General features: G+C 38.8%; 1 protein-coding gene across 6 annotated transcripts; it reads right to left on the bottom strand.

Moving 5' to 3' along the window:
* Positions 1–533: 533 nt before the first annotated feature.
* On the bottom strand, positions 534–5,337 carry isl2b (ISL LIM homeobox 2b). 6 transcript variants are annotated; one of them, XM_061040707.1, is made up of 6 exons: positions 5,179–5,337; positions 4,632–4,816; positions 4,010–4,272; positions 2,561–2,859; positions 1,638–1,805; positions 534–1,270 (listed from the first exon to the last, which is right to left on the bottom strand). In XM_061040707.1, the coding sequence occupies exons 2-6, from the start codon at positions 4,727–4,729 to the stop codon at positions 1,154–1,156; spliced, it is 945 nt and encodes a 314-aa protein (XP_060896690.1). In that variant the 5' UTR covers positions 4,730–4,816; positions 5,179–5,337; the 3' UTR covers positions 534–1,153. The 6 variants fall into 6 exon arrangements, with proteins under 6 accessions (XP_060896690.1, XP_060896683.1, XP_060896666.1 ...); XM_061040700.1 differs by having other exon boundaries at positions 2,573–2,856; positions 4,627–4,816; XM_061040683.1 differs by having other exon boundaries at positions 2,561–2,856; positions 4,627–4,816.
* Between the last annotated feature and the right edge of the window lie 6,987 nt (positions 5,338–12,324).

Consider the following 12,324-nt stretch of genomic DNA (forward strand, 5'->3'; position numbering starts at 1 on the left):
GTTGTGGCTTCAGTCAGTGTATCGCTTGCAGGTGATGCCAGGACTAGATAAGAGGTCGCCGATCCCTCTGCGCTGTCTAGACCGGCCTGTGACTCAACCAGAGAAACTGGACTGATCACAATTTACAGCAGATTTTTGCCCCCGAGATAGTAAATGACCATCGGCCGATTCCTGCCACATAACCGAGGGGGAAACCCTGAAGATGGAGGCTGACGATAAGACGACAGAGCCTGTAGGCTGCAGCGCAGGCAGGACAACTTGATTTAGGTAAAAGTCGACAAACGAATCTTTGAATCTGTTCTTAAGATCGGCATGCAGAAGCTGTGTGTGTCACTCCGCTGTCATGAGGAGGAACGATATGGCTCGTCCACGACTTTCACTTTCCCCCCACCATTATCGCTCTAAGTTCCATGCTATAACGTTGTTTGCATGAAAGATGAACAGATGTTGCTATTCAGTTGGATCGTCCAATAAAACTAAATTACTTCGACAATACAATATAGAAACTCGCCTGCAAAAAGATTGGTCATGAAGACACTTAGTGTATTCATCTTTTTATTTTTTATCAGGTAATAATCCCTTAACGAACCGCTTTCCTAACAATAAATAATATAACAATAATTTACTTTTTGTTCGAGAAGCTCAAACAGCCTGCTTCCTTCCCTTTAGATAAAGTATTTACAACACGAATAGTTTGCAGATTATCATGCTCTGACCTTAAGACAAAGAGTCAACTGGACTCCACAACGCAATAAATGTATCAAAAAAATTAGACACAATATGATCACAATGAAGAAATCGCAGAAATGTCCTGTTTCGACGTGGAAATGTCTCCGGTTTGTTTCACAGGGGAAAGGTTTTTTGTAGTATATCCATCGAGAAGTCTTCTGTACATCTTCTTTTTCCATCAAGTCATGCAAAAATTGATCTGCTCAGTTTTTGTCAATGAAAGCTCCACAAAAAAAGAAGAAAAAAAAAACGGGAGTCACTCGATGGTTTCTTCTTTTCCATGTCATGTTGGGGGGGGGGGGGGGGGGGGGAGGCTCTCTCCTGTCCGTAGTTTGTGATGAGCTGGTCACATGCAGGGGGCCGGGATCATGCTACAAATGTCCCTGCAGGAATAGAGGACCCGGCAGGTCTGAGAGGCCCCGTTTCACGTCTCCACCGGGCTGGGTACCATACTGTTGGGAGTGTCCGGTAACTGAGAGGACAGAGAAGTCACGTCGCTTCCCGAGGAGTTCCCGAGAGATCCCGATTCAGAGAAAGACACCTGAACAGACAGAAATACAATTCATCAGAATGTGTGTCATTTTGAGGCTTTTATTTTGGAAAGGTGACTGTAGAAAAAATGATTGTAGATCAACCTCGTTGTCTTTTTTGTGATACAATTCTGTAATGTATGTGCTCTCAATAATATAAGATAAGATAAGATAAGATAAGATATGTTTATTGTCATTGTACAAGTACAACGAAATATTGTTGGAGCAAGCCTGTAGATGCCTAATATCAGAAATATAAAAATATGTGTATAAAACACAATGTATAAAATACAATATGTGTGTTTGTGTAGATAGATAGATAGATAGATAGATAGATAGATAGATAGATAGATAGATAGATAGATAGATCACACACACCAGTTGTTGGAAGGCGGGCTGGTCCAGGTCGCTCTGCAGGGCGAACTCACTCAGAGCTTTCCATGGAGGCTGGTAGGTCTGAACCTCCACCGGGTTCCCCTGCACAGTGCTCTCATGTCGGATAGGACTCCCCGCCACCAAAGGTGTCCCTGTGAGGCCCTGCAGGTTCTGAAAGAAGAATTTGAATATATTGCATGTGAAGTGTTATCATAGTTCATGTTCTCTGTTTCCTCCAAATAAAAAATCCATCACAAAGCAGCCACTTTTTTAATCAAGAGCACAGTTTATCAAATTCCTCTTGCAAATCAATGATTATTTTTTTTTTTTTTGGAATCAAAATGAATTACTAAAGTCAAAAAAAAGTGAGACATCATTATTCCCCCCAAAAGGTTTCCTCTTAAGCAAGGAGCAGATATACACAGCAAGGGCTTAGATGCAGGCCAAGTGTTTTTGCAGAGGATGTTTTTAGCTTTCAGGTCAAGCAACTGAAGCCAAAGCAGTTGATTCATTATTCATTGACATGAAGTTTGAATACAGAATAACACTGTAGCCAACTGGAACTGTTTCAAAGAGTCATTGTGTAAGTAAAGTAAAAAGTTCAGTCTAGAAAGGAGTCAAATTGTAGGCAAGTAATGATTTAAAAAAAAAGGTTATAGCTCTACAACAATCCCAAGGCATACACAAGTTAAATAGACTTAAAACATGATTGCCTTTTATTTAAACAAATATATTAATTATTTTCATATGGCTTGCCTGTGTTTTTTCTACTAAATTATTTTTTAAAGGTTTGAGCCAGTACTAAAATGGATAAAAACTGGGTAACCTGATTGACCTCCCATCATGATTATAAATACAAAGCAAAGACATCAAACCATGAAAAATAACAAAAGAATGGTTGGTAGTAATCAAGTGGTCCAACTTACGAAGATGCTTACAGTCTTATCACTGTGCTGCTGCTGCTGGAGCTGCTTCATCAGGATCGACTTTTTTTTGTCTTTGCAGCGTTTGTTCTGGAACCAGACCCGGATGACCCGGGGGCTCAGGCCGGTCATCTCCACCAGCTGCTCCTTCATGAGCGCGTCCGGCCGCGGGTTGGCGTTGTAGCAGGTCCGCAGGGTGTGCAGCTGCTTCTCGTTCAGCACCGTCCGGACCCGCGTCGTCTTCTCAGACTGCTTGTGCACGTGGTTCCGGTGAGGGGCCTGCCGCACCGATACCGGGTCTGCTGAGGGCAGGAGGGAAGAGGGAAAAGCGCTATGAGAGAGTGTCACAGAGGCCTCAGAAAATCTCATTATGTCCATCTGCAATGTTTGGATGGATTTGTAATCAACTTTAATCAACGCTGCAATTGAAACGAAATCAATTCATAAAAAGTTTAGAATAAAAGGAAAAGCCTATTTAAATAGTATGAAGCTATCTATTTTTCGAAGAAGCTTTTGTCGCCCTGTTCCTTTCAAAAAATAGTTTTGACATATTCCATAGAAATATGTGCGAAGTTCCTGAGATAATCAACTGCGTAAAGTTGTTAAAGTAGTTACAATTTGAAGTGTATCCGTTCATAGATTGTTATAATCCTTACGCAATAGGCTTCAGCAGGGGGTGACTTAAGATATAAATCAATTCTTTAAATTCAAACACATTTAAAAAAAAAAACCGTAGATGAGATATAAAGTCGTGTCTGTGTCTCCGCCTCAGGCCTGTGTCCTCTGGCTTTCTGAGCTGTGTGAGGTCTTCTGAATTAAGCGCTTTAAAACCAAGTTGAACATTATTCACACATTTGCTATTCTCTTTCTGTTGGCAGGATGACAGCTCTACACACTCACACACCCACACACTGGATGCACACAAGACACACAGTCGCGCCTCAAATAGGCCTACAAGATTATTCAGATAATAGAAACAGAGCAGGTTAGCGCTAATGAGATCAATTATGAAATTAAGCTGAAAAAAGGTGGCAGCACACACACACACACACACACACACACACACACACCTGACATTCACACACAAACACACACACACTCAGCTCGAAAGTCACCAAACAAATTATATAGGTAAATGAAATAGGCTAGAATTTAAAAGGCAAACCTTTGACTTTTCGATCATTTATTTAAGCGAGTTCAAACTTTCATTAAAAAAAATAAATGTTTAGGCTATTTTATGCGTGATTTGCTAAAAAATTGTTTACTTCTTTTTTTTTTAAAGAAAGGCCTCATTTAGCCTAGTTAGAAACTACCGAATTATTAAAGCTTCTGGTGTTTTCCAATAGACCTACGACTAAAAAAAAAAAAAGAAGAATATAATAATAATAGCCTATAATAATAATAACAATTAGGCTATCATAATAATGATTCTACTAATAGGTTAATACGGACCTGCCAGGTGTAGCGGTCTGTTGGGGTGGATGTGTCCGGGGCTGAGGGGGCTTCCTGCAGAGTTCCTCTCGAGCAGCAGGCTGTGGTCCGCCCGGCACAGCAGCTCGTCTTCCCGCAGAGAGAACTCGTCTCCCGGCAGCAGCTGCCGGCTACACACCGAGCACCGAAAACACTCGATGTGGTACACGTTATCCCGAGCTCTCATCACTAAATCACTACTGCTGAATCCCAGGTTGCATTTTGCGCATTTTATTCCAAACAGCCTGCAAAAAAAGAAAATTAAAAATTAAGAAAGACTCAGATGACAAGGAAAACTTCTGGCCGAGTAGCCTACATTCAACGAGTCAGCAGCTCTTAATGTTCTTGATTTCAATCTTTTCTTTGAATGAATATAAAACTAGAAATGTATTTTTTCGTCTTTTTTTTTTTTAACCTGCACAGGAATGACAAAAGTGTTATTTTTGCTTTTTCTGCTCTTTTATTTAGGCTACTTTTTTTTTTCCAATGAAGTTACCACAGTCCATACAGTTCAGATAGCAGGCTATGTGGCTTAATATTTTTAAATAAAGAATGTAAACAGGATTCAGAGTTTAAGGACAACATTTCCAAACTCATACCTTACATAGTCTCGTTTGCAATACGTTTTTCCGTCCCGGACGAAACAAGTGCAGGTCTCGTCCAGGTACTGGCTGCACTCCGCACACTTGAGGCAGGCTGCATGCCACTCCAGGTCGGGAGAGACTCTCAGTATGTACTGGTCATGGATCTGACTTCCACATCCGACACACATCGCGATTCCTGGCTTCTCTGCAAAGAAACCGCAGCCTTGTAACCACAGACGGGAAAGAGATGCACTATCATAGGTTACTGAAGCATGAGTCCCTTCCTTTAGATATCAAAATATAGCCTTAGTTTTGCAGTGACTCCTCTTATCTGCAGACTGGAAAAGTATTGCTGTTATATAACTAAGACTTTTCCTGAATTCGTACTTAATGGTGTCACTTTTTTAAAAAACGCTTTAAAATGCAAATCCACATAAATAAATACATTATAACGAAAATGACTTGAGCAATCGCTGCACTGCTCAATCGATCTTGCAGTCCATAATGCACTGCGACGACAACCAAATCTGTCACTGAAAAGTCCACCGAGCAGTTTATGTGACTTACTTTTGGAATGATCCCCCATATCACCCAAGAAAGAAGAGCTGAAAATAATATCCACCATACAGGAAGGATGAAGGGGATTGTGGTCGACGCAGAAAAGATGTTAGGAGATGACTGGCCCTTCAGCTGCCTCCCTGATAACGTGTGTCTCTCCGGACTCAGGGGGGGCGGGCGACGAGTCTGAAGGGTCCCACACGCCGCTGACCTGACGTCACGACGTATACGACGGTCTCTCCAATGGCCCTACAGCAGCGTGTTCTGTCTCTCAACATGTAATAAAATAAAATAAATCAGGTATATTTGTATGTCTTGGAAAATATTCTTGACGCAGACGTGCAAATATACATTTTATTTATAATTATTATCAGAAATATATTAAAAAGTTTAATATTAAAACTTTTGGATGAATTTTGAAAATGTTGACCATCAAAAAAGTCCACAATGTTGTTAGGTTAAAACAGCCAAAACTTGGGCTCAAGATCAGGCAATAATTGGATTGAGATTCAAGGTAGGCTAAAAAACGAACAATTTTTTTTAAATGCACTCAAATTACAGAAATATATTGAAAATCATCACAGAACATGTTGGAAAGCTTTTGCATTTTGTATATGTATTTACTTCCAAAGAAAGTCAATTAAATATCTGGACAACTCGAAGACTTTTAAATATCATAAAAAAAGTCTTTGTACCATCCTGCAGAGTCACACTGGTAAGATATAAGGATATGATGTAGGCTAACATTTTTCTATACCTTCCCGTGTGGGCCTATTTCACCTATAGCTCTTATTTATAGCTTGGTCAAATATCAAATCATTTTCAATGTCATGAAGAGAGAATGATATTTCTTGAGCACACAAAAGTCATAACTTTCACCTGGAGGCGAAAACGATGAGGATTACTGCCTTGAATTGTTGTCATACTTTTATTTTCTGCCGTAAAATTATTTTTATTTAACATTAAAAATCTGCCGGAACTGAGACAGGCGACAAGACCTCTGCTGAGTCCGGGTTGCTCATCTACTCGAGAACAAGGCCATCTATTGGAGAAACAGCCGAACTACATTGACCAGAAAAGGGATTTGTTGGAGGGGCAATGGACATACAGCAGATAGGACTTTAATGCAATATCAATCTGCTCATTTAACTTCATATGAACATGAAATAATATTTAAAAATCTCTCTATAGGCCCATAAGGTACATCTATAATTAGGTCTACATCTGCATAAGATGACTAGGCCTACATGCAAAGAAACAAGGCCGAATTCCTGCAAATATTGTTTAATGGAAGTCTATTTCATTATAGGCTAGGCTATATAAAATAGATCCACAAACATGATCGTGAAAAACAAGCATTTAACAGGTCTGGTTTATTTGAATGTTGAGCGTCTTGAAAAGAGCAAACCCCACACATATTTACAATGCCAGTTTGATGTCTGTTAAAGCATTTAGTGTCTTCTTCTTCTCCAGCCTTAAATGCACAGTTTGTTTAACCAAGCAAACACAGCTTCAATCCCTTCTGCAGGTCCAGTTTTGGTGTCAGCTAGCAAGAGCAGAATGGTGCCTAAAATAAGGCCAAAGATTTTAAAGGGACATTTTCGCTATTTCCGCCAGCCCTCATTCTCACACACAATCATAGATCAAACCAATACATGCTGCTACACTTACTATTCAAGGATGTAAGGCAGACAGCATTTCTCTGTGCAGGGTTGTGACAAAATATGCTCATCCTGCTTTCATCCAACACGGAGCCTACCTGTCTTCTGTTGGTCTGCTCGTGATACCTAACTTAATTCTGCTCACAAACATGTTTACTGGGAAAGACGATGAGTACAATTATATAATTCGGTAATTTTGCTAGTAGAATAGGATTCCTAACTACCAGCGGGGCCAAGGTCAAATCAGGACTGACAATCCATTGTCAATAAAAGAATATGTCTAATGACCTCAGTGCCAGCTGTTGGCTGTAACTAAGCACTCAATGTGGAGACACTGTAAGGAAAAGTTATGATTTCTCCTGCTCATTTGTTTTTGTGTGTGTGTGTGTGTGTGTGTGTGTGTGTGTGTGTGTGTGTGTGTGTGTGTGTGTGTGTGTGTGTGTGTGTGTGTGTGTGTGTGTGTGTGTGTGTGTGTGTGTGTGTCTACAACCTTCTCTTCAGGCCGTTCTTCGCCAAAGCAACCTGCCAAATGTAGAGCAAAAAACCACCCTTTTTATACTGTTTTCCATCACAAGCAGGGTTAGAAGATAAGAACTGTATCATGCCACACAGCAGATAGCACTTGTGCAAAGGTAGGCCTGCTGTATTGTAACAGTAACTTCCTCAAACTAACAACTGACACACAAAACTGCATGATCAAGAACACTGGATTGTCTTATGACACGCCAACCTTTTAGTATCGTTGTGGACTCCTATGTTGGATTTTTTTAAGACAGCGAGCTTAAAGGTACATTGTTTAATGTAGAACATGATCCATCATCATGATAAGAGAGCAATCTAGCAGCCCACCCACAGTGTACAAACAAAAACTGATCAAAAACAAGAAGATCTCTTTTGTCCACAAACAGAGGTAATGAGGTCACTGATTGTGAAACAGTATTACTTCCTCTTTTCTTAAATGTTGGGGCAAGATGGCTGAGGAGCTCAGTAAGGTCAAAGGGTTATAGGTCTGAACTAAATGAGTACAGAGGAAATAAACTGATTTTGGTAACTTTACTTTTAGTTTACACACTTGTGTTCACGTGTAATTTGTACATCTGTACATCTGTCATTTAATATCCCAATAAGACCTTGAACTGAAGTGTTTTTTATGAAGATTGGTTTTTGAAAGGTCTTCATCTCAGTCCTCAAATAAGCCAGATATTTAGTTTCCTCAAGAAAATTGCATGATCACACTCTAATTTAGTGAACTAAGTCTCCACTCTCTATCTAAAATGTTTTTTAAAATGTACGTATACTAAATTACCTTTTGGCATGCATAAAAAAGTAAGATATCGTATTGTGCATTTTGAATTTTACTGCTTTAACAATCATGTCTCGCTGTTCTAGTGCATCTCAAAGTTTTTCTCTTCCTAATAAGTGACCTCACTCTGTAATCTGTGATCATTCAATAGAACTGTCAGCTCTCAGATCTAATGGCATTTCAATTGCATTAGGATGCATTAAACTAAATCTTAGGTATTTTATTACAGCTCATATTGATCTTTATTTCTAGGCTAGGCTCTTCTCTGTTTAGTATTAGAAAAAGGTGCATTGTGTGGTTAATTCGATGTGACAGACTCACTTTCATCATTCACTTTCATTTGTACTGTAGGTATGTTGTTTTTCCAGACAGAGAGGTATCATAATCGAGCTTCTTTGATTTCTTATTGTTAAAGTGGCTTGAAATGATACAAGTTTGTTGAAGATATTTTTAAAACCATGAGATTTTGTTTTTATGTTTCTACATAACCTTTTCACCCTGTCCTCAGAGAGCTTATTACAGCCATTACATTCACTTCTATAGTCTCTGTCACTCAAGATCTGTGAGAGCTTTGTGAGCGTAAACATGTTGAGTTTCTCTCTGCAGAAGCTCTTCCCCAGAGTGTCTGCTAAGCTGGATGTGGCTACTATTTCTGGCATCATTGAGGCCAAATCTCAAGATGCCTTTGTCAGGACCGTGCATGCTGTTTAGCCTGCTGTTGTGATGAATGCAGTTAGTTGCATAAACAACATTGACAATGCAGAGAGGACTAAAGTTGTGCTACTAAACCCATTGACCAGCTTGTAGAAAAGGCTTTAAATAATAAAAATGCATAAAGCATATTATATCAAAGTTGAGAATCTCATTAAGTGTCCACTAAAAGTGAAAAAAAAAAAAAAAAAAAAAAACCTGCTTCAAAAACAGCTGATTTTATTGTTTTGACCATTTGATTGACACCTCGGTCCCAAATGATAACTTTTCCTGTGGTATGAAGTGTAGTGCAGCCCTGTGCAGTATGTTTGAGTTGTTTGAGTAAATATTAGAGGAGGTAGCAGAGGTACTGCCATCTAAAATTATTCATTTTGATTGGTCACTGAATCAAGAGTTTGAAATACACTTCCTCTATCCACACAATACTTAGCAGTTAGCATTAAACATGCAACATAAGCCAAAATACCCCTTTTGTTTTTGAAGCTATAGTGGAATGTTGTATGACAGCTTTGGAGCATTAGTTAGTTAGATTACAGTGGAGCTACACCTGTCGCAAATAAATAAATCAGCAGCATCTAGCTTCAACCTCCAGACATATATGACTGGCGTTCAATAGCCATTGCCGTTGTTACTTGTTAGCTTCCAAGGAGGAAGACAATGCTGTGGTAAAACAGCTGCTTTTTGACTTTCTTGTGATTGGTTCTGGGATTTATTTGCATGATTTTCATGATATATATACCCAAGAGTAACCACTTCCTATTCAAACCACGTCAACGTTTCAACGTTTATTTACATGTGCAGGAACCCTAAATTAACTTGTTGAAGGGCTCTGGGATTTGGGCTTTCAAGATCATTCAGAAGCCAGTATCATCCTAACTTATCATGATCATAGTAAAAGTTTTATAAATGCGATGGAAGGTGTACTTAATCATTTACTCAACCTTTTTGAAAAATTCTGGTCATATGCTCAGGCTTATTTATGGATTCAAGAGAATATCCAATGTAAACTTAATATGCACTCATTGTTTGGCTGTTGCTACAGGTCAAGGGTTAATTTTATGACTTTATATATTCAATTAACAGTGACAAGAAATATATCTAATGCAGAGTTATTGTCTGTGACCTGTTAATGACGTCTACATCAAGCTGCAGCCTTCCTAGCTGTCAGTCTGGCATAAAAGCCTCCCAGAAGAATCTCTAATCACAGTTTGATGGGGCCCATTAACCTCATGAAATATATATGTGCGACTGAAATCATCCACTTAAACTTTGGCAAGAGCGAAATGTTCTTGTTTGGAATTCAGCGGGGGCTTTCTTAGGCTTCATTACTGAACTTTTCACTGTGACTCGGTGTCTCCTGAATGTTTTAGGGTTCTATGGCACTTTGCCTTTATTGTCAGACATATCACTTATTTATTGTGCCAAATCTTTCAGACTCCCAAGGCCTGATTCAGCCAAGGTTTCGCCAATTTGTTTGTGTCTATTGGAGCATCTTTGATTTTTTTTTCCTTTCACAAAAAGTACAAAAGAAGGAACCAGTAAACGCATGTTTACAGCATCAGGTCTGTTTTTGAAGGGCTTTGGGATTTTTCATGTGATGCGTGATCTTGTTGCTGTGGAAACAAACATCATGATGCAGCACCTATTAATGGGTGAACAGTCGTTAATGACCGGGGTGATTAACTTTCCTGTCTTTCCCAGGTCTTTTCTCCTATCGTTTTAAATTGTGCAGGTTTGTACTTCATGCTGTAACAGGACTTTTTGTTATTAATCTTTCAATTTCTTAGTTAGCATTTCAGTCCAGTTTGTGTTCCTTAATCATTTGAACTAAAAGCCAGTATATTGTTTGAAAATTGACTTTAAGGCAAAGTATCTGAATGTTTACAATCCATTTGATAGATTTGATTTGACCGCTCACCCACCCTATCCCCCAAATGGTGCAAATGCTTTTTACTGACCATTAATGCCTGATTATACATCAAAAGAAAAACTATACTTTGCTGTATTCTTTAATATATGTATTCACAATTTCCTCACAATGACAATTGTAAGAAACCCCATATTTATTTTGAGATAACTGCTTTTTTCATTTTCAAAATGTCCATCATACCATTGAAAACCTTTTAAAAGCCAGACTGGTGACATAAATGCAGCCGGCTAAGAAATTCCCTCTGTTTTCAATCTAATACCAGTTGCGGCAACAGCAGATCAAGAAAATGCACTGTATGGTCTCAGTGGGAAACAGGATTTAAACTTTGCATCAGAGCTCATGTTCATGTTTTTATCTCTATTCAGGTTGAGTCCTGGTCAACACTGGACTCAAGCTGCCAGACGAGCCGGCTGACAGACTGAATGCTGCAGGAATTCTGCTTTTTTTGTGTGTATTTAGTTAGTCCTGTTCTTACGGCATGTTTTTGTGAGGGTGTGAGATTTGCTTGTGCCTTCTCTGAGAATTTCTTTATTTTGGTAATTTGTGCACTCACATGTACACATGGATACCTTTATCAATGCCATTTAATGCATGTGAGGAGTAAGTGAGAGAGTTTTACTATTTCCACCGTCTTTGCTTAAATGAAGTCAGGGAGTTCAGGTGTTGGAGATGCTGCCTTCGTCCTATCTGACATTCAGGGCAGACACACTAGTGTTCCTCCTACATGTCATTAATAACATACACAACGTGTTTGTTTGTCTGTTACCCAAGGATCCATAAATATTGTATCAGGATAAACCTAGGGAGGCTAAAGAACTTAAACAGGTTTAAGTTTGTAGGTTTAATTCAAATTAGATATTTATTTTGAGTAGTTAAATAATTTACAGCAAAGATGTTCACTATAGCATACTTTATCACAAAACATTGATCTGCTAAAAGCACTGAGATAACCCATAAATATAGGCACTCCAATGAAAATGAGTCCCACTCTTCTTAAACAATCTACTGCAGGAGTCTCCATCTTCATTTTGCAAATGTGTAGTTTGATTTTTACACATTGAACAGTTTAATATTTGAACAGTATATTTGAGCCTATCTCAGTGACACTTGGAAACCTTTAAACCCCTTGAAATGTACTTGATGCCTGATTTAAAGCTCTGAGGATTTACCAGGACCAATAGTGAGTTGTCTTGAAGTGCTTTGAGCCACTTATAGTATGTCTGGAGTCAGTCTGAGCACTCAAGTTAAAAGACATGTTGAATGTGTTTACAGAAATATTTTTTGGTTTATACCATCACTTTGTTCTAACCTTAAAGACAAAGAGAGCAGGTGTTCATTTTAAGACATTAATACAGTTTAGAATAAATTGTTTATGTACATAACAACAGTGACGGTATGTATGCTAGGTTATTTATTTTGTTACAGTTGCTCAAACAGGCCTCAGTGAGAGGAAAAAACGTCCTGAGAGGAGAACCATGTTGCAGATTTATAATTCATCATTCTTCAGAGTTAATGCAGTATTCACATGATAATTAGTATTAATTTTTGAT

Source organism: Labrus mixtus, chromosome 1 (assembly GCF_963584025.1).
Source record: "Labrus mixtus chromosome 1, fLabMix1.1, whole genome shotgun sequence".
Classification (NCBI taxonomy): Eukaryota; Metazoa; Chordata; class Actinopteri; order Labriformes; family Labridae; genus Labrus; species Labrus mixtus.

Bases quoted from the DNA above. Each gene is read 5' to 3' on its own strand.
- isl2b (XM_061040677.1), bottom strand. From the start codon at position 5,236: ATGGTGGATATTATTTTCAGCTCTTCTTTCTTGGGTGATATGGGGGAT. The intron at 4,817-5,178 runs GTAAGTCACATA...GTTTCTTTGCAG, and splicing joins TATGGGGGATCATTCCAAAA to AGAAGCCAGGAATCGCGATG. The intron at 4,273-4,626 runs GTATGAGTTTGG...CTTTTTTTGCAG, and splicing joins TGCAAACGAGACTATGTAAG to GCTGTTTGGAATAAAATGCG.